General features: G+C 38.6%; 1 protein-coding gene across 1 annotated transcript; it reads left to right on the forward strand.

Annotated features, from left to right (window-relative positions):
- Window positions 1-10,438: 10,438 nt before the first annotated feature.
- LOC147615496 (uncharacterized) lies at window positions 10,439-11,426 on the forward strand. The gene is made up of 3 exons (XM_086778927.1): window positions 10,439-10,651; window positions 10,728-10,999; window positions 11,094-11,426. The coding sequence occupies exons 1-3, from the start codon at window positions 10,504-10,506 to the stop codon at window positions 11,409-11,411; spliced, it is 738 nt and encodes a 245-aa protein (XP_086635053.1). The 5' UTR covers window positions 10,439-10,503; the 3' UTR covers window positions 11,412-11,426.
- Window positions 11,427-23,068: the final 11,642 nt, after the last annotated feature.

Below are 23,068 nucleotides of genomic sequence, written 5' to 3' on the forward strand. Positions count from 1 at the left end.
GATTATGCATTTACCATGCAAGGCAAAGAACGATAAGAAGAACCTCTTAATAAATTAGAGCAACTACTCAACTCAATTGGGTGCCATGGTGGCAGTGCAAATTATTGTTAACAAAAAGACCTCTGGCATGAATCATGAGGTTGCACAATAAGTGTCCATGAGTGAAAATAAAGCAAGATGTTTTCTGGAGAAGCCAGAAAATGCAAAGGACTCAACCAAGCCTTGGAACTTGTGGAAGGATTTATGCAAATGTACAACATTTGACTGCACCAATTTAAGCCTTGTAATTCTACGTGAGAAAGTTTGGTCAGACTTCAATAAGATGGTGAAACTTTTGACCAAAAGTAGGACAACCACAGAGAGGAGTGACAAAAATTTCAAGAGAAGCTCTCTAATTTTACGAAGTCCATGGTTGATACATGGGGTGAAACCAACATTACGCACGACATGGTAAACACATTTGCTCCTTCTTCCTACTAGATATCAAGAAACAAGTATGAATAACTACTGACTCTATCTTAATTTTTGTGCAACACATTCTTCATGATGCATACTTCATAAATGAGTACGGTTCTCTGGACATGTGGAACACACAAGGAATGGAGAAATCTCACTATCGAGCTAGAGGAGTATATTTTAAAAACACCCGGCATGGAGGAGCGAGGACTCGTACCAAATTACCTCAAGGAGATGTTTAACTGGTTTTACAGATACACTTTTGTGCAAAAATTATCCATGGAAAAGGCACGTATGAGTAATCTAGCAAGGGCAGCACAAAATAATGCCAAACAGAGAAGATCACTAAGGTGAAAAGCTGGCACATGACCAGCACGTCATGCAGCATGGAGATCTTCAGAAAGACACATAGGAAGAATTTGGAAGTAGAAACAGCACTTTGAAGTTGAAAGTATTTTGATAAAAGTTGTAAACATTTTTGACTTAGGAAGTAGACAACATTTAGAAGAAAGTTGTAAAGCTTTTGGACTTGAAAATAAAAAATAATTGCACCATTCCGTTATATTGAAGATTTACAGTGAAAAGAGCTAATTGCTCTTGAGTCTCTTCTCTTCTTGCTCCCCCTCTTTGGTAGGCATTTTCCCTTTATAATGCAAAAACCTCTTACGACTATAGCCCTTGAGTGACTTTACATCCTCCACTCCTGCACCCAGGGCATAGCTTGAATAACATAGGAAATAACCTGCTCGAGAAGACTAAAAACTAGGGCTGTATCCAAAGATACGAATGGCAACACACTTCTCTACAAGCTTGACTTTATGTATATTATAAGGTATAAATGCATACCCTGTATACCTAGATAGGGCTTTCAGTGTAAGGAGTGGAATCTCAGCATCCCTGGCGTACTTGCTCTATGATATATAATAAATATATTTTTGTTGATAGAAGAGACGTAGTGTAAGAGCAGCATCTTTCCCAACTCTTGCACGACCAGCACCACCTCGTCCAAGAAATCCATCGGCGTCATCAAGCTCTATCTGCATTGACAAAGAACCAAGAGGGAATAAACTAAAGTAAGAAATAATTCAAATAGACTGAAGCAATAAGAATTAAACCAAACAAACTAAAGAAATAATTAATTCATGCAAACTTAAGAAATAATTTACCTTCTGGTTCTCATCCTCCTCAACTTGGCTGCATCCCAAAGGTTGATGGAGCCCTCTTCATTTTCTTGGTCAAGTTCGAGAAGAGGTTCCGTGCAAAACTCAGAAATGCCCATATCCTCTGAAGGGCTTGAAATTCTTCCTCTGAAGGAAGAGAAGCTTCATTCTCCTTGGCTTTTTTAAAGCACAAGGACATTGCTTTTGGGCCTCTATGAAGTCTTATGTCACTTCTGTGTCCAATGCAAGAAATTCATTCTTATGCTCATTCTCTACTTATCAAGAACACCAGACGCAGCTTCACAACCGTCTGCTATTATAGTAAGACAGTAATCCCCCCTAAAATTGTAGAGTTCTTGAATGTGGGAGAGGAGGAGGTAATACTTCCCATTAATTAGGAAGGATGGTAGCCCAGGGATGACGAAATTGGATGTCAATCTCTCCCCATGGACGGATGACGTTCCTTCATCAATGATAGTGGAGGCCTTAAACTCTGCCACATCAAAATTTGTGCTGAGGAGTTTCTCCTCCTTCTTGGACACAAGGTCCAGGACCTCTACTTTTACAGACCGAGCACTTGAAATAAAGGACTGTTTTGATTTATCAGTCCTTCCTTTGAGCTCCTCCTTTGTGTAATCCTCCTTATTAGCATGAAGAAAGAGGTAGGCAACAAACCCAAAATAATATTCTAGCAACCTGCATTTCCTGCCATGCACTGGGCACATGTCAACACAAATCTTGATACGTTGATCATCTGAGTAAGTGTCCCACCTCTACGACATGCTTGCATTCTGAGACAAGGTGCCTGCGAATATTGACATGTGGACATATGTAATTGCCCCTTCCGAGACGGTTCCTCCACCGACCAACTTGCAATACTCTGTCCACTCTCCTTCCAGCGATGTCCCTGCCATATCCTTGATAATATCCTCTAGACTATATTTTTATTGAGCCCTACTCATTTTTGTATTTTATGAGTATTGTGCTTTGCCATAATAAAATAGATTGTTGAGAATTTTTATTCTCATAACTTATCTTTGGTTAAAACTGAATTTTAGAGAGGTTTGCTTCAAAATCGTTACGAGTACTTTGTAGACACATGTCCATGTAGAAAATTTTCATCACATTAGTCATTGCTAAGATACAACAATTCAGTACAAGTCTTACAATGACTTCTATTGGGTCTAAGTCCCTTGATACAAACCTATCTAATTCTGCACGATAAATTTTTCCTCAGTCTCCTTCTCTGGGTTGTTCATCTGAAGAATTCTTTGATGCACCTTTTTGGCTTTATCTATCAGTTTGTCTACATCTTCAAGGTCTTTCTTGAAGCTTTCAGATATCTGGATAGGTTGATCATCTGTATCCCCAACAGAGGAATAGGAGTCATCATCAGAAGGAACATCTGAAATATCTGGCCTAGCAACCTTGCTAGGAACAGTCCTCTCATTAGAAGAATTTGCATCCATGGGTGGCTTTTGTATAGAGCTTATAAGTTGTAAGATATTATGTTCTCAATTCCCTTAGGACTGGTCTTTATATACTGTTTTGGATGGACTCCAAAACCATCGACATAAAAAAAACCATGTGCCACTAAACCATTTTGGAATAGGAACCCTAGTACCTACACTGAGCTGACCATTAATGTGCACATATAAGACAACTTTAGAGTAAATTTTTTGAGCTATATTATAACGTTAATATGAAAATCTAGCAAGAATTCTAAATTCATAGCTATTACAAGATAAAATTTCATTGCCTAGAACACTTTTTTGAGGGCAAGGACTTTACAAAATTAACATACTTGAAGTAGCTTCAAAATTCACAAACTTCAAAATCCCCATTGACTGAGCAATATACCATCAACATCCCAATCGGGATCTACCAAGTTCTTTAACTCTAGTCGTTTTTGAATCTTCCTATTGTTCACCTTCAATTGTGCTCTGCTAATATCCTCACCTCCCACGATATTGAGGTGCTCTCTAATATTTAGGAGGCTCCAATGTCTACTTGCACCTACAACTTCCATTGCACCACGGGGCAACTGAGCGCATATGTCAAGAGGCAAAACAACTTGTTCATCTGCTTGCATTGGGACCCAACAACTATTCTTTTTCATCCACCGCTTGTAATAGAAGCGTATGTGTAGTGTGGCACGAGCTTTGAAATACCGAAATGAGACACTAGATTCTACTATATTGCACTTGAATGTGTCATCCTTATGTATCCCTTCTATAGTCCTCCACCAGTGGTCTCCAAGCAAGGCTACCATGCCATCACCTAATACCTTCTTGCACACAAACATGTTAGGTTTTCTGAGAAACAAAATTGATTGAACATCTTGGTGCAAAAAGATGTATTGGGCATACCCAACTAAAACCCACAGATCGAGAGGGCTTTGCAAACTTCAAAGGCCCTTGTATATCACAAAGCATCTTTGATTTCATGACCATTACAGTCCAAGCATCTGGAATTGGCCATTCTACAGAAGATAGGGGTGGAGATGTGATTATCTATAGCTTACCAAACCCACCGTCCTGCTTTGGCACCATATAGGAGTGCCAGTAAAAGAAGACCTTTTCCTTAAGAAGTTTTGCACTTGTTTTACAAGAAAACATTGCCTCACCAATGTTTGCATGCAATGCTTGAAATGTTCCGGTAAGGCTTTCCAATGGTTGCTCCTCTACCATGTTTGAAGGAAAAATATCTGCAAACAAGAATTAAGTTCACTTAGATTGAAACATCTCTGTCATAAAGTCTCACATGCCCCTTTCTACCCGCGATACTTACAATTGCATGGAAATCGAGTTTGTTAGGCGAAGATGGATATCTCGTGCTGTGTAAACATGTTGTACCATGGCCGCTAGTTTTCCATTGCTTGCCTTCTTGAAGCCTTGTAAACGACCTTTCCAATGGTTCTCTAGTAAATTTCACCACCGTCGAACTCTTCGGTGAGGCCCGATTGTAGAAAGCAGGCTGTAGATAAACCCAAGCGCTCTTACAAAATGCCTCCCCCACCCAAGCACCGTCATCGTCCTTCTTGTTGTGCAGGGACATCTCCTCTTTTGGTCTTCTTGGTGCAGCCATATCTTCTTGGAAGCTAGAGTAGAAAGGTTAGGGTTAGAGTAAAAAGGAAAGAGATCAAAGATGATGTGCAGACTAGGGTTTTACGGGGGAGCCTTGAAGATGAAAGAGATGGAGCTCCGAGAAGGGAGGGAGATTAAGATGGAGGAGAAAGTTCAAATTAGTTTTTTGGGGGGAAAACTAACTTTTTTGGGGAATCTCAAAACTCTTTCTTATTTTTAAGGTATATCCAGCCACGAAAAATGGTGGGACCGCATCTACTCTGATCCCATACTTTTTGAAAGGGACAAATGTAATTATAAGTGCTGAAAGCCTAGTTTCCTCTACAGCCTAGTCTCTTCCCTATATTCAATGTAGACCAAATGTGCACAAGCCTCTATTCCTATTGGTCCGTTACTAATTACTTTCATTAGCAAACGGCCCAAAATATTTTCAAATGCCTCGTAATGGAAGGGAGAACCTCGACCCATGCTGCCCCCAAATTTGTAGGGTGGAGTTTGCGACGTTCAGTAAACGATCGAGTCTTACACTCCCACTTTTTTCTGGCCCCTAACTTGTAAACCTATAAAGCAGGTAACCTTTTATAAAAACCCCCAAAAAACTTGCGCTAAACATTCAACACCAAAGACATGGAAGAAAGGATCTTCTTTCTTTACCTCCGCTAGAACCATCTGGGAGTAGCTTGTCTATGGGAGTGAAAAAGCAACTACTCAACTCACCCTTCAATCAACCTGCGTCTACAGCCTCCTCATAATTATGTAAGTGCCATCACACACACACAACTTCCACTATTCATCATGTTCACAGATTACTTGCACGTATCCACTATTATGATTGAATTATGGTGTCATGCATATTGCAAATTGAACTAAATTTTTGAATTATGGAAACGTGCAATCGAGTACCTTGTTTGTTAAAGAAGCAACTACTCAACTCCCTCTTCAATCAACCTGCTTCTACAGCCTCCTCATAATTATGTAAGTGCCATCACACACACACAACTTCCACTACTCATCATGTTCACAGATTACTTGCACGTATCCACTATTATGATTGAACTATGGTGTCATGCATATTGCAAATTGAACTGAATTTTTAAAATTATGGAAACATGGAATCGAGTACAAGTACTTCTTGCAACTATTCCAATAGTAGTTACAGCCACCTTGAAATTGTGGGGTGAAATAATGAATGTTAACAGGACCAGAGAAGAGCACACTGATTTGGAAGACGATGAGACAACACAATCAGTCATCACGTACTTACCGCTCGTTTGGGCTTCTTTGGCGGTTGGTTTCGTGTCAACACCTTGAAATGACTTCAAGACGATAGGCTTGCCATGTCTGCATTGGTACATCAAACCACGTTCAACCATTGATTGGTGGAACCATTTCGTGTTCATGCATCCATAGACGATGAGCGCTCACATGAGATGTTCTACCTTCCTATCAATATCTTCACTACCTTAGTCGACATTGTTTGAGATGATTTGCACAAGGGGACATTCTAGAGTCTCTAGGCAGGTTTCCTAGCCGAAGGTGGACAATGGAAAAGAAGGTGGGGGTGGCTATCATGCTTCTCGCCATCAGGCAACAGCGAGCACCACGTTGCAAACACATCTGGATGTGGTATATCTTAGAGAAGAGAGTCTAGAAGTCTAGGCCAATGGGGCGAGGCAAATGATCCTACCATGTACCCAATCAATGCTAGAGAAGCCGAATTGGATAGAAAAATCAACCTAAGGGGGAGGTAGGCTGCTCCACGCTTATGGAGTAACTGGACCTGCAGGGGGTTCTCATGACTAGGTTGTGCGATTACTTGTGTGTTATGTTCCCTCGAGTAGTCTATGCATGTGCCGACATGTAAATGTTGTAACTAGGATTCTAGATCGTTCTCGCCATTTGTAGCTGGCATATAAGTGTGCATTCGTATGTACCAAAAACCAAATCAGACTGATGTAATAGTATCCAGTTTGAGTTTTAGTAATTATTTGTACCTATTTTCTTACATGCGTTCAATGCTGTGAGTTATAGTGTGAGTACACTTGCTACTATTAGTTGCTGTGAAATAAAGTACAGTTGAAACAAGTGAAATATATCATTAAAAGAATACACACATTCAAAGAACCCAAACCACATATGTTGTATGAACCCAAATGACACATGAAATAGTTTCCACACACACACACACTCCACATGTTGTATGCATCGATCATACACAGGTGATCATCCAAGTGGTGAAGAGGCATTCCGTGTATTGTATTCAATCCATCACCAAGGGATTTCATAGGCTAATGGTCATCAATATCCAATGCTTTCCTTGAAGGCATCATGTGAGATCAAATCACTAGCCACATTTGCCCAAGCAATAGAGAATCACACAACTTCAACATAAGCTTGTGGAGGTCCTAACCTTTGTACTGTGATGATTGGCCCTCCACATGAGAGATTTAATATAATTGGGTTGCACAATCTTTGCATCATCACAGTCTTTTGGATTGCGTGGATCTATCTTAGGAGCAGACTCTACAACACTAATTTCATCCTCGAACCTGCACAACCATAATGTTTCAAATACTACTACTTGAAGAAAAAGTCTCAATTTGTCACTTGAGTTGTTGTAATGTACAAGTCACAAGACCAGACAATATAAATTACTGCACACAATTTCATCTCACATGCCATGGTTGCAATGTTAGTGATTTGTATCAATGAAGGTAATAATGGCATCCGTCTACAATTTTTGCATGACACAATAGACAACGATCTTTGTTATTCTGATCAAGCACTATTATTTTAATTACTTTTTAAACTTAGCATGCTTGAACCAAAACCCTGAACCAGAACCCAACCAGTGTATGCTCTAGATCTAACCAACTTCCAAACATATGTGACCACCAATCGGCAATCATGCCAAATACCACTGCATAGCCAACAAGACCTTGGATCTGTGAGTCAAATAGAAAGGCTCAGATAAAAATACCATCCAACACACAATGCTTGCTTAGTAAAATATTCATTCATCTCGGAGGAATGCAATTGTAATTTTGTACACCGAGAATAATCGAACAAATGTAGATGAACAAAGAGAAGACACATCAAACTTAGGCTTGGTATTATAAAATAGACCCAAGAAGAATTTGTATTCAAAGTAATGTCATTACAAACTACAACCGTAAATATTTTTCACATCTTATCAACTATTGCCATCAAAGTGACCGAAAGCCCCTCGATTTTGGCTGCGAACCACCATTCACTAACCATAATTTTTCGGCTCTCGAGTAGCATTTGGTCTTTGTGTCTTTCGGACTTCCGTTCCTCTGTATCCCTGTGCCTCACGACTTTGGACTCCTCAGCTGCTCCGAGGGCCTTGCCTCCTTTAAACCCATGTCGAATGTGTGGGTGCGCTTCCTCGTCTTCTTGGGAACATCTCCGTTGGAATTTGTTTGCTCAAATTGTGGGCCATTGTTATCAAAAGCTATGGTGGTAGAAGTTCAATGAGGTCTACTTCCTTGAGTGGATGGGGATGATGTTGCCTTTCGTGTGCGGTGTAGTTGACCGATTCCTCATGTTTATACCTATTCATGTACATAATTATTTCAAGTGCTGATATCAATATTCCATAAAGTTTTTGGTTCAAGTAATTGAAACAAGATGGCTCACATACCATTGCTTGTATCTAGAACTAACATGGAGGGCTTAATTGCACGATCATGACCAAAAAAAGCCTCCATCATATCGTATATATCTCCCTCAAAGTTGTTGTGGCTAAATTATCCTTCAGCCTATCGCTTGCAAAAAGACATTGCCCCCAGTAACTCGCTCTACCTGATGGAATGTTCCTCTCCCAATCAGAATTCTCTTTGTGCATCTTCGAGAGGCATTTCCACTTATCGTGTGCAGTCGTCCACTCGACCACAAGGCCTTTGGTGGCACAAGTTGCAACAATGTCTGACCATTGTCGCACCTGCCACCAACTTCTCACTATTGTGTGACCACTTTGCCTCTAACAAAATGATTATGTTTTTAGAGTCTCATTGAAAGCATCCAGTTTGTTGCTTTGAAGTCCCATGTTGGTCAACACTTTGTTTCCAGCTATGCCAGTTCTGTCAGCTGGCTGATTTGTTCCATAAGCATGCGAGTTTTGGGCCGAAAAAGGCTCACTTTGAGTCTCAGGGGTGGTAATGTGGTACAAAGTAGATGGTGGAGGCTAAGATTCTAAGACAATCTCCTCAACTTGTGAGAAATTCACGTCCAGATGTGGTGGATTTGGAAAATGTGGGGATGGACTACGTGTTGGCATAAAGCTTGATTGCTCCATGCGTTCATTTTGAGAGATGAAGGCTCTAGAGCATTGAGAGGTTGGAACATATCGCTATCAATGTGTTTGAATGGCAAACATGGAGGTTGGTGAGATTGATGAGCCTTGTGCTCATAAGTCAGTATGGCATCAACATGATGGCGGTGATTTGGCACGAGCAATTACTAGGAAGGTTTTCTTTAGTATTTTGGCTTTGGTGGGATAACCAATGATTTTGGTATTTTGGTCGTGGTATTAACTTTGAGATATTTTTATATTTTGTTAGCCGCTCACTTTTGTTATACATGGGCATGGACCTATTAATTTGGTTGCACGTGTACTAGTCCTTGGGAGTTTATATGTATTTTCTCTTAGTGATTTGGATATAAAGGATTTATTTGAGCTTTTGGGTAAAAGAAACTCCTATTTTATGTAAAGGGCAAGCCCATGCAAGAGTGTGCAACTATTTTTGGCATGTGGGCTATTTTTGTTAAAGACATAAATACCCAAGCTGGAGGATGCAGACACTTCTTGGGGGAGGCAGATTGCACCCAATATTGTGTTGAAGGTTATGTTTACTCTATCTCATGTTTTTATTTTATTTTATGCTCAATTTTGTTAATTTGGTTCAATTCTATGATTTACAAAAGGGGAAAAACTTGTAAAAATGAGCATCCTTTTGTAGGTAACTTGTTTAACAAAGGGGAAAAACGAGTTGTCTTCTGCAAAGTAAGAAGGAAGCAACAAATGGTGTAGTTGGACATGATAGATGTGACATGAAAAAAAGTGAGTGAGATCAAGTCACATTATGGTTTTTTTTTTTGGTGAAACATAGTGAATACAGAATGGAGAAGTTGAACGATGTTTTTCGAGGGCATTGTTAAGATGTCAAGAGAACATAAAAGACCTTTGGTAAAAACAACGGTGACATGATGAGCTCTAAAACTCATTTGCAAAATCGGTTAAATTGTATGCTCTTTAATTTGTGGTGATATAGTTTCTGGACTCCACGAGAAGGTGAAAGGGTCGTTAGGAGTTAATCATCTACATACTTACATGTTGATAAGACATCTAGAGTAGAGAATCTACCAATGTAAGGGCTTTACATATACAGGTAGGCAGATTGAGTGTTGCATGTTTAGGTGAAGAAATCTTTTGTGGTTGGAAACCATTGAAAAAGAATAACAAGATATCAATTGTGGGACTCCAACAAACAAGTGTGGACAAGGTATAAGGGATGAGCAAAGGTTGAGATACCCACAAAAGAGCTCTTCATGGCAAAAGGCATTCATGAGAGGATTTTGTCCACCCAGGAGCATGAGCCCAAATGTCATTAGGTCATTAGCTTGGCCCGGACAACAGATCCTATAAGTGTGTAAAGCCCACTGGCGGCACACAACATTTGGCCCGGACAGCCAGTGCCGTAAGCGTGTAAAAAAGGGTCCATTTTGCCTTGGTATTATTAACAATTAGAATTAGCCCATCTTGTTCTTCCATCAGAAAGATGGTGGATGTTGTGCAGTTCGTTAATCTACCTCATGACAATACTCGGAGGATAGCTTATATGGAGCTGGGTTGTGTGGATGGAACTGCAAAAAGATCTCTAATTGCAATACATGGATTATCGTCATGCCGACTATGTGCAATGCCAGGTACAGAATTAAAATGATCCCTACGGTTCTAATCAATCTTGCTTTTTCGTTAATCTCCTGTTAATCCTTGCCTTAGGGATCTCCGAGCAAACATTAAAGGAGTTTGGGGTGCGGCTAATTGCAATAGACAGGCCTGGCTACGGCCAAAGCGATCCACATAAAAAGCAAACATTCTATTCAGCCGTGAAGGACATAGAGGCTGTGATAGATGCCTTGGATTTGGGCAAGAAGGTATGGCTGCTGGGCTTTTCTCTGGGCGGGGCGTTCTGTTGGGCGGCGGCCCGTTACATACCAGAACGCATTGCAGGCATGGCACTATGGTCTCCTGTGGGCAACTTCAGATGGAAGGTAATTAGAGGAGGATACCATAATAGCCCAAAAGCAAATTGATTAAAATTGGTAAAAGCTATAGTGCAGCTAAGGTGCTGTGTTGTTATGTAAGGGCATTTCGAGAAGAGAGAGGGAGGCTATGCTGGCCTCCTACACGAAGACGGAGAGAGCCTTGTCGGCAGTTGCGAGGTGGTTGCCGTTCGGTGCGTTCCGGTGGTATGCCAAGCGGTTGAGCAAAGAGTTCCTCAAAGGGCCAAAGCTGTCCAAAGCCGGCTTGTCGGCTGAAGATTGGGAGTGCCTGCAACGGCCGGGCGTAGGCGAGGAAATGGCCCGGTGTGCTATTATTGCAAACACCACAGATGCAGCTGTTACTCTGCTCTCTTCTCTTCTCTTCTCTTTCTTGGCCACTGCACACACATACAAAAGCTAGGCAAATTGTGGGTTTACACACAAGGGGATTCCCTGCCCATGCTCATAGATGGAGGAGACTCCCCATCTATGAGCAGGTCCTTTTGTAAGTTTTAAATAATTAATCAATTGTTGTTAACGAATCATTTAATAAGGTTTGAATATTTTAAAATCTCTTTGTATTTTTTAGATAACTTTTGAATTTTTATGGATTTTTTTCTATTTCCTTGCCTTCAATGATTTTCTTTCTTTTCTTTTCTTTAATTTTTGTTATTTGTTCCCCCCCCTTTTTTAGTTATTTGGGTGATTAAATAATTAATTAACCCTCATTTTTAATTTAATGTTTTTGGGGGTTTTTGGCTTGCCATGGGCAAGGCCTTAGTGATTGGTTCCTTTTTTTTGGCTAAGGGAAAAAAATCATAAGAAGTAGTGGGCTATTTCAGTTCATCATGCTTTTTTTAATCATGGTTATTTGTGAGTGGTTTATTGGCCTTTCTTTTTCTATTGGGCTGAAAGGATTTTTTCAAGCCCAACCAGCCAAAAATGCGCGTAGCTATCAAAAACAAGTGAAAAATGCTCTCTTTGCTTAGGAAAATAAGCAAAAAATGTTTGCCTATTATTAGAGGCTTTATAAAAGATGCTAAGAGTAGGGTTGGAGGCTTTACAAAGCGTCTCGCGACTCCTTCACCCACACTTGGGTAGTGTGTGCTTGTGCCTCTCTCTATGATGTTATGCCTCCAGTCACACTTGGGTTCGTGCCCCCTTGTGCCTCTCTCTGTGATGTTATGCCTCTCTAGCCACACTTGGGCTCTCTTTGTGATGTGAATCAAGAAATATCATGGGCACGCATCTCTATTAGGGGCGGGTTGCTGAGTGCTGAGGCATTCATGCGGATGACACTTTGATTTGTTTATCTCCATGGGCCTTGGTGCTGACGGGTCCATGTTAGGGGCGGCCAATTTACTTCACTGCTCCCACTCATTTGAGAGAGAGAGAGAGAGAGAGAGAGAGAGAGAGCATAGAGTTTTAATAGCTTTTTGGATGGATTTTTAGATCGATTTTGTTTTGTTTCTTGCATGATGATGCATTCGTGTTGCTGATGCCTTGGTGGCTATGATGCTGTTAATTTACTACTGCTACTCATTTCGCAAAGAGAGAGAGAGAGAGAGAGAGAGAGAGAGAGAGAGAGAAAGAGAGAGAGAGAGAGAGAGAGAGGGTTTATTAGATGGATATTTAGATCGATTTTATTTTTTTGCTTTGAAGATTTTTAGTTGTTCTTAGCCATCAATACCATCTATAATTTTTTCGTTGTTTATAAATTACGGAATGGATAATACGAGCTAGATGTAAAGTGTGTTTTAGGTCTCTTTTCTCTTTTTTTTTCATGCTTTTTTTTTGAACAACTTTGAAAAAAAACTCTTTTAAAAAAAATATTTTTTAAGCTTTAAATAAAGCTTTTTTAAGCTTTAATAAAAAAGCTTACAAAAAAATTTTTAATGGGGGAGGGGATTCTTTTCGTCGGGCGGCCAGCCCCCCCTCCCCCTCGTGCATTGCGAAATGAGATGGAGAGGGAGGAGGCAAAGCCTCTCTCTCCTCTCTCCTCCCCTTCTTCTCCATTCATTCCAGTTCTCTCTCTCTCCACCCCCTCCTTCTCCGTTAACAAAGAGGAGGTTGATTAAGATTTTAATTAATCCTTTCTTAATCATAATGATAATTTAATTTTAATTATGATTAAAGCTTAATCAAACTGTGCCTTCTAAGAGGCGTTCACACATGCGAGAGAGAGAAATAGAAGAAAATTCCGGATTTTGAGGGGAGAAAAGAATTTTTCACGCACGGGAGAGAACCCAATGCATCAATTGGTTGCCCCATACTGCATTTCAACAAAAATTTGGCAGAAAATTGATAGCATCTCTGCGGAAAACCTGCTAAAATGGATTTAAAAATATATATTTCTCATAAAAATGCTCTAAAAATTTCTAAATAACTAGGAAAAATTCTCAAAAATTCTAGAAATTCAGGGAATTCATTCTACCAAGAATATCTGCAATAAAATGTGTGGTATTTTGGTAAAAAATCCATAAATGCTTATTTTGAACCTTTGAAAAAAAAATAGCATTGAACTCACGGAATTCTCTCACAACGTCAATTTGTCCACTGAATAAAAGACACACATGTTCCAACCACCATATTGACAATCCACGTGATTAATCACTAAAACAAACTAACAAAATAATATTTTTATTCAGTAAATATTAAAATTTACTTTAAAAAATATTAAAAATTAGAATAAGAAAGAAAAAACAACAATAATTAACTAGAGATTGCTGTGATACCACTGTTAAAACCCTAAGATCTCTTTAGATAATCATCATGCATAACATGCATAAATGAGGCATAATATCATCCACCCAACCATCCCTGAGCCCAAGGGATGCACACATGAATTACAATGAAGTACCTCATACCTTAACCTTGATGTCCCATACCACCAAGAGGTATGACTCCAATCCAGTAGCACTCAATTCTAGTATGAAATGGCAAGAATGTAGATACAATCCTCTACACAAGAGAATCTTCCTTGAGTGTGCTCCCATTCCCCTATTATATAGGAGAGCCCTCAAGTGACTCTTGACTCTCCATTTCCCATGTGTGACCCTTGGATGCCTGACCCTAATCTCAACCCTTAAGATTAGTCCTAACTCATGCTCCACTAGAGCTTGTTCCCATGCTCACAAGCCTAATGTGGGTTAGCCTCCTAGTATATGCACATATAATGTGCACATAACCACTATCACCAATGATAATCAAATCATACACATAAATATCTAACAGCATAATCCCTCTATTTGTCTTTCTCACATAAAGTAAAAAATTTAAATTAGATATCCAAAATCTAATGGTAACAAGAAACTCCTCAACCTTGTTTGACCATGCTCTCTAGGAGCTTGCTTTTCAAACCATATAAGGCCTTTTGTAACCTGCACATAAAATCTAGATGTGCATCGCTCTCATAACCTGGTGGCTTCATCATATAAAATTCTTCTACAAATCACCATGCAAGAACACATTCTTTACATCCATTTGATGTAAAGACCAATCCTTCGATGTGCAACCATAGTAATGACAACTCTCACGGTTGCCATTCTCGCAACCAAGCTAAATGTCTCATCTTAGTCAATGCCATATGTCTATGCATAACCTATTTATAGATCCATGTAAGGTATGATTGACCTTGTACACCCACTTACATCCAATTACCTTCTTATCCTTAGGCCAAGGCACTAATTCCCATCCATGATTGTTATATAGCATTGGAGGACTCTCTAGGTCCACTAAGTATTTGTAATTGTTACTCTACATGTGGGACATCATCGTTTCTTCTTATATCTACATCTTCAACTTTATCTTTATTTGGTATATACCAACTACTCATCTCATTAAATACAACATCTTTTCTTACTTACATCTCACAAGTGGTAGGGCTATAACATCTATAACCCTTTCTTCTCCAAAGCATAACGAATGAAGATGTATTTCTCTATGTTTGGATCCAACTTAGTCCTTACTTCATTAAGAACATGCACAAATGTAATATATCCAAATAATTTCAAGCAACACATTTGGTTTTATGCATGTAAACTTCTATTCAGGTGTCAGACCATGAATAATTATAGTGGGGGTCCTATTTATATGTAAACAACACATCTACTTTAGCCCAAAAATAATCTCATGTATTATTTTTAGAAATCAAGGCATAAGTAACTTCTACAATGTGCCTATTTTTCCTTTCTGTAACACCACCTTGTGTGGATTGTACTTGACGTGAATTGCCTCCTCTTAAACTCATTGAGAAATATTCTCCTCCCTACGATCCAATCTTAGGCATTTGATATGCATACCTTTTTCCTTCTTAACCAAGGCTTAAAATCTCTAAAAGTGAGTAAACACCTCACTTTTCTCCTTCATGAAGAAGTAAACCCACACTTTCCTAGTTTCGTCAATGAATATAATGTAATACCTACTAAAAATTGCAATGATTGCTGTCTTGGTTGGTCCCCATACATCAGAATGTATAACATCTATAATGGCCTTCTTGCACTGATGGGCTTTTTCATATGCAAAAGCATTTTTGGCCTGCTTACAACAAGCTGGCATGTTTCACATACTTTGTGCTGCATACCATCAACCTTGAACTTTGGCAAAAATATTTTCGGCCTACATAACTTCAATCGTTGTATATTCACATGACCAATGCACTCGTGCCATATGTCAATATTCACAAAACCAATGCACTTGTGTCATATGCCAATATCAACGAGATGACACTTGTCCCATGGGCAAACATGGCTCCCTTCACCTCTCAGGCATGTTAACATCCAAAGTAAACGCCTTGCTATTTCTATTACCCTTTTCAACCAAGAACCATTGATTTTTGAAGTCTTCTACAAAGTACCTTTGAGGATTGAACCGCACTTGCAGACCTTGCACAACCATCTATCCCAACAAAAAACCAAATTTTTCATAATATTAGGAACATGAAGTACATGGGCTATTTACTATCCTTCATAGAAGTCCATGGGCTAGGTATTTCATTTTGCCATCCTGCATAGACAATGGTAGTTGACCAACATGTGCAATGGGGTGTCATCACTTGTTCCCACATACCGTGGGTTTTTTCATTTATTGCATATCTCTAAACCACTCTCCATGAAGTACATGGGCTAGGTACTTCATTTTGCCATTCTACATAGATATGGAATGGCATGTGCAATATCATCACTTGTTTCCACATACTGTGATTTTTTTATTTTCTACATATCTCTAAACCACTCACCATCATTGGTCACATAGTTGGAGACGTTAATACACATATCTTGTTAGATATTATCTCCTATGTGTGAACACACACCTTAGCATGTTTAGGTGAAGGTACACCTCCTTGCATTAAATAAGGTCAAAGATGTTGGTGTGAACACACAATAGATACTACTATGATATAGGTTGCATGTAGAAATTATCTATTTGGCAAAATTTTCGATTGTTACAAGAAAACATGTCTAGCGAACTCAATCAGATTGCCAGTGAGAAGTTGGACAAGAACAACTTCCATGCTTAGAAGTTCAGAATGACCAATTTCTTCATGCATAAAGGATTTTGGGACTATGTCGAAGGAGACAATGAGGAGACTCCAGAGTTGTCTGAAGAGAATAATAGCGAGTCATGACAAACGACAACAAAATCATGCAAACGATAACTCAAGTCCATTTTTAGAAAAAAACCCAAAAATATACCTTTTTTTAAAATTTACGGAGGCTAAAGACACACTTTCATATTAAACATTAAAAAAACACTACTTTTGTGAAAAAAAATACATAAAACATTACTTATATTTTACTCTAAACCCAAAAATGTCCAATTAAAAAAAGAATTACAAAAGAGAAGAAACTCTTCTCTTCCAATCAACAAGGAGAATCATTGGACCTTTTGCTTAAAAATATCAATTATTTTTTGGTGCAAGTGTCAAGAAGTTTTTTTAACTCAAATCCATACACAACAATTTCTATATCATCCAAATTAAGCTTGTTCACATGTCGACAAATTTCACTTTTCTTTCCTTTTTTGTTTAAGCATCTCTAGATCATACTTTCCTTTGAGCACGCATAAGTTTTGTACCACACATTTCTACACTGTGTGTTGTTGTACGTAGCGTGTTATCAATTAACTAGGTGATAAACTTGACATTACTTTAAACCCAATATAATTTGATGAAACTCTTACATGGGGTTAGTGCATTGTTTAAGAAAATAAATTTTCTTTGTATACAAAGTTGATCCAATGGTTGAATTTAAGTATATTTTGATATTAAGACAGGTAAGTATATGGAGTCCATGGCCATAGAAGAGGTTTATTGAAAGAAAAGATGTCTCTAGATTTAGATAGAAATCTAATGATTCAAACAATTAAATTTTAGACGGTAGTGAGTACTATAATTTATTAGTTTACTTTATTTTGATCTAATAGTTTGATTTAGAGTTATAGTCTTTGTAAAAACATAATTTTTAGTTTCTAACAGTTGGATTTTGAGCCATGAAAATGACAACAGTTGTTGTTTTGAAAATTGATGAAAATTTGGATTCTAGAATCCACTTTGTTGACAAAGTGGATTTTGGAATCCAAATTTTCATTGAGACTAACGTTTCTATCGTGACATCGAAATTTTCATCCAAAAAAAGAGAAATTTTGGTCCATAATGAACAAAAATTTTACTTTTATTAGATGAAAAATTTAGTCCGTCAAAAAATTCCGTCGACGGAAAATTTTTTTGTCAAAAAATCCTCTTGATGAAAAAAATTCTGGTAAAAAAAATCCGTCATGAAATTTTGTCGATGGAGTGAAATTTCCATCAATGGAAAAAAATTTCTGTTGATGAAAATTTGGATTCTAGAACCCACGTCCAAGTGGATTCTAGTATCCAAATTTTTATCGACGGATTTTTTTTTTGTTAATAGAATTTCTCGACAAAATTTTTCATCGAAACGAAAATTTTCGACGGAATTTTTCCCATTAAGATGGAATTTTTTTGGGCGCGCGACGGACTAAATTTTTCGTCCAATAAAAGTGAAAATTTTGTTCATTATGGACCAAAATTTCTCTTTTTTCGGACGAGAATTTCACTCTCGCGATAGAAACATCAGTGTGTCCGAAATTTTGGATTCTAGAATCCATTTTGTCAACAAAGTGGATTCTAGAATCCAAATTTTCATCAATTTTTCAAAACAACAAATAATGTCATTTTCATGGCTCAAAATCTAACTATTATAAACTAAAAACTGCGTTTTTACAAAGACAATATCTCTAAATTAAACCGTGAGATCAAAATAAAGTAACCTGATAAATTGTAACACGCCCTACCATTTAAAATTTGACCGTTTGGATTGTTGGTTTTCTATCTGAATCTAGAGAAATTGTTTCTTTCAATAAGTCTCTTCTATGGCCATGGACTCTATATACCTACTTATCTTAACATCAATAAGTCTCTTCAATAAGTCTCTTCTATGGCCATGGACTCTATATACCTACTTATCTTAACATCAAATATATGTTCTAATTCAATGATTAGATGAGGTGCAATGATTGGGATGAAGTTAGTTAATTTTTCGAGAAGAAAAAATATATTTTTATAATTCTAAGTAAAGAATATATTATACATTACATAGACATGCGTGAATTATTAGTAGTTTTAAATAATATTAGATCTTGTATTGACCTTGTTTTTTCCATTTTGTTATTTGACATGAAAAGTGAATTTTTTTTCACCTTTAAATTAGCAATATGTATATTTTTTAAAAGAATTTTAAAACTATGCTTATTTTGTAAAAATTTTAAAAACATTTCTCTTCAATGTCTCTAAAAGAATGTAAAATTGATCTATATTTAGGACTAGTGAAAAATCAAGACAGCTTGTTGCAGACAACTCATGACTCGTCATTTTTCATGACATAAAGGTATTCAAGGATTGGAATCAAGGTGCAAGAAAAGTCATGTACTGGCTTTCGATCGTGTCACAAACACAATGATAGGACACATACATGATGCCAACACTCTAGCAGCTGCATGGCAGAACCTGGTGTGCAGATGTTCCGAAAACCAATACAAAGGCAAGGAAACTGTAGCTAAAACAAGAGCTACATAGTGTGGAAAAGAAAAGCATGTCTATCAATGAATATGCTTTAAAGATCAAGGGCATTGTTGAATCCCTTAGGTCTATTAATGTATCGGTGGAAGATGATAATTTGGTGAGTGTCTTTTTGAATGGGCTTGCCAAAGAGTACAAGCCATTCAAGACCTCCATTATAGTTAGAGAGAATATTCCCAACTTTTGGGACTTGATGTTTATGCTACAAGAAAAGTATCTAGGTGAGGCCTCTTCTTCACAAAGCAAGAACAGATCAGAACATGCCTTCCACTCTAATTCTTCAGGTAGAGGCAGAGATAGAGGTCATGGTCAAGGCCAAGGTGGTGGGGGCCGACAACGAAACCAAAATTCTGGACAACAACAGTCCAATGATTTGCAGCAGCAACAGCAATCATACATAGGTAGAAGAGGCCAGCCTAGAGGCATGGGGAGCCAAAGCGGCTGAGGTGGTTAGCAAAGAAGTCAGAGTGCAAATAGCATAGAGTGCTATTATTGTGGCAAACTAGGGCACATGGCAAAGGACTGCTATTAAAAATAGAATGGCATTAAAAGTGAAAAGTTGCAACAAAGGCAACTATGCATCATCTAGTAAACCGGGTTGTGATGACAGAAGTGAGTAGCTTTTTGTGATGTTGCACATGCTCAGTTCCACAATAGGAGATGTGTCAGGATCTCAAGATATATGGTATGTGGATTCTGGTGCCTCTAACCACATGACTAGTCATGGTGAGAGGTTTAGAGACATGCAAAAAATGAAAAAACTAGATTATGTAAAAACAGGTGATGATATTGTGCATTCTATTACGTATATTGGCAAAGTGCCATTGTCTATGCAAAATGGCAAAATGAAGTACTTTGTAAATGTATTTCATGTTCCAAATATTACAAAGAACCTAGTTTCTGTTGGATAGATGGTTGAGCAGGGTCTACAAGTGAGATTTAATCCTCGAGGATGTTTTATGGAAGACTTCAAAAATCAGTGTTGCTTGGCTGCAAAGGGTGATAGAAATGGCAAGATATTTACTTTGGATGTGAACATGCCTGAGGTAAAGGCAACCATGTTTGTGCATGGAACAGGTGTCATTGCAGATATTGACATATGGCACAAGCGCATTGGTCATGTGAATATATAGGCTGAAGTCTATGAAGGCCCAAAATATTGCTGTAGGTTTGCCAAAGTTTCAAGTTTGTGATATGCATAAAGTATGTGAAGCATGCTAGCTTGGTAAGCAGGCCAAACATGCTTTCCCACATAAAAAGCATGTCAGTGCAAGGTCATTAGATGTTATACATTTAGATGTATGGGGACCGGCCAAGACTACAACAATTGCAGGTTGCAAGTATCATGTAACTTTCATTGATGACCACACTAGGAAAGTGTGGGTTTACTTCATGAAGGAGAAAAGTGAGGTGTTTTCTCACTTTCAAAGATTTGAAGCCTTGGTCGAGAAGGAAAAATGCATGAAAATAAATTGTCTGAGATCAATGTTGGGGGAGGATATTTCTCCAATAAGTTCAATGATTTTCTGAGAAAGCACGGAATCAAGAGACACTTTACATGCAGGTACACTCTACAACAACAGCATGGTGTTGCAGAAAGAAAAAATAGGAACATTGCAGAAGTAGCATGTGCCTTGATGTGGCTGAAAAGAATATGCCACATTGTTTTTGGGAAGAAGCAGTAGCAATTGCCATGTACATTATAAATAGGACACCCACTGTATCTGTTCATGGTATGATGCCTGAGCAAGACACCCACTACAGTTATTCATGGTATAACGCCTGAACATAAGTTTACATGTGTCTCACGTGAAAGTGTTTGAGTGTATTGCATATGTGCATGATGATGAAGTAAGGACAAAGTTGGATCCAAAGGCAAAGAAATGCATCTTTATTGGTTATGCTATGGAGTAGAAAGGTTATATATGTTATAACCCTACCACTTGTGAGATGCGAGTAAGAAAAGATGTTATCTTTGGATGAGATGAGTAGCTAGTATGCACCAGCGGTGAAGGCAATAGAAGATGCAGATGTAAGAAGAGTTGATGTTGCACCAGATTAGAGCAACAATCACATATGCTTGCAGACCTGGAGAGTCCTCTCGCAAAGGATCCAATGTTAGTCAATCGTGAGCTAGGTTGCGGATAGACATGTATCACACAAAGGGAAGGAAAAGGTAGATTAACCTTTTACGCCTGATCTGTCACAGCAAGATGTGGATGGTGCTTCTAGAGGCTCAAAGCAGAGCCTTGATGAGGATCTTGAAATTTTGTTTATGGTTACTCTTGGTGTAATGAGAACCAGGGCTGTTTTGAGGACATCTGGTAGTGATCTAGGCATACGCAAGTCTACGAGGGTTAGGTACCCTGACAGGTTGATATATGATGGATATATAACCCATCATTATGCTTACATGGTTAAATCAATATAGGAGTTAGAGCCCACTTATTTTGAGTAAGCACTTGGAAATAAGAAATGGAAAGATGCCATGAATGAGGAGATGGCAGCATTGGATGCAAATGCAACATGGGAGTTAGTGCCTTTGCCTAAGGAAAAGAAGGAAATTAGATGTAAGTGGGTCTATAAAGTTAAGCATAACGTTGATGGTTCAATCAGAAGGTATAATGTAAGATTGGTTGCCAAGGGCTATGCATAGACTTATGGCATTGATTATGAGGAGACATTCAACCCGGTTGTTACGAGAGTGGCAACCATGAGAGTTGTCATTGCTATGGTTGTAGCAAAGGGTTGGTCTTTATCAGATGGATGTAAAGAATGCCTTCTTGCATGGTGATTTGCAAGAAGAAGTATACATGATACAACCACTAGGTTGTGAGTGATACACGCCCGAATTTTGTGTGCAGGTTTACGAAGAGGTTACACAAAGCCTTGTATGGCTTGAAGCAGGCACCCAGAGCATGGTTAAACAAGATCACGGAGTATCTTGTTACCATTGGATTTCAGATATCCAATGCATATTTTTCTCTTTATGTTAAAAAGACAGATAGAGGGATCATGCTTTTAGTAATCTATGTTGATGACTTGATTATCATTGGTGATAGTGATGCTAACATACATGATGTCAGGAGGCTTTTGAAGCAGAAGTTTGAGATGAAGGATTTGGGTAAGCTACGGTATTTCTTGGGCATAGAGGTGGTGAGATCACCTTATGGTATTTTGTTATGTTGTTGTAGAGGCAGTATTTACAAATGCACTATATGACAGGTTATAGGCCTATTTCAGTGCCATTGGAGCAAAACACAAAGCTTTCCATCGTAGATACAGGTGAGCTTTCTGAGAACCCCACTACGTACAACCGCATGACCATTACAAGGCCAGACTTGAGCTATGCTATTGGACTTGTGAGTTAGTTTATACAGACCCTTAGGAAGCCACACTTGGATGCAGGTAGATGGATTTTCAGATACATAAAGTCCACAGTTGATTATGGACTTTTCTATGAGGTTGGTATAGATATACAAGTACATGGGTACATAGATGCTGATTGGGCTGGTAGTGTTGTAGATAGGAGATCTACTAGTGGTTTTATGATCTCATTTGGGAGTATTGTTGTGAGTTAGAGTAGTAAGAAGAAGCCTACAATTGTCTTATCAAGTATAGAGGCAGAGTACAAGGGTGTTGCTATGGCAGCTTGTGAGGTAGGTTGGTTTCAGAAGCTACTTGGTGATATGGGTGAGCCCATGGGATAGGGCAGTTGTCATTTATTATGACAACATGAGTAGCATACAGTTGGCTAGTAACCCAGTATACATGCTAGAGCGAAGCACATTAAGGTGCACTATCACTTTGTGAGGGAGAAGGTTCTAGCAGGTGATGTAGATCTGGTATATGTTAGCACAGAGGATCAGTTGGCTAACATCTTCCACGAAGGCATTGGGCATAGAGAAGCTCCACAAGTTTAGGAGCTTACTTGGAGTGTAGTGTGTGGAGTTGAGCTCGAGGGGGAGTGTTGAGATATC

This window comes from Cibotium barometz, chromosome 40 (assembly GCF_041138505.1).
Source record: "Cibotium barometz isolate CiBa-2024 chromosome 40, ASM4113850v1, whole genome shotgun sequence".
Classification (NCBI taxonomy): domain Eukaryota; kingdom Viridiplantae; phylum Streptophyta; class Polypodiopsida; order Cyatheales; family Cibotiaceae; genus Cibotium; species Cibotium barometz.

Coding starts and splice junctions, on each gene's coding strand:
- LOC147615496 (XM_086778927.1), top strand. CDS start 10,504: ATGGTGGATGTTGTGCAGTTCGTTAATCTACCTCATGACAATACTCGG. Junction 10,652..10,727: donor CCGACTATGTGCAATGCCAG/GTACAGAATTAA, acceptor TCCTTGCCTTAG/GGATCTCCGAGCAAACATTA. Junction 11,000..11,093: donor TGGGCAACTTCAGATGGAAG/GTAATTAGAGGA, acceptor TTGTTATGTAAG/GGCATTTCGAGAAGAGAGAG.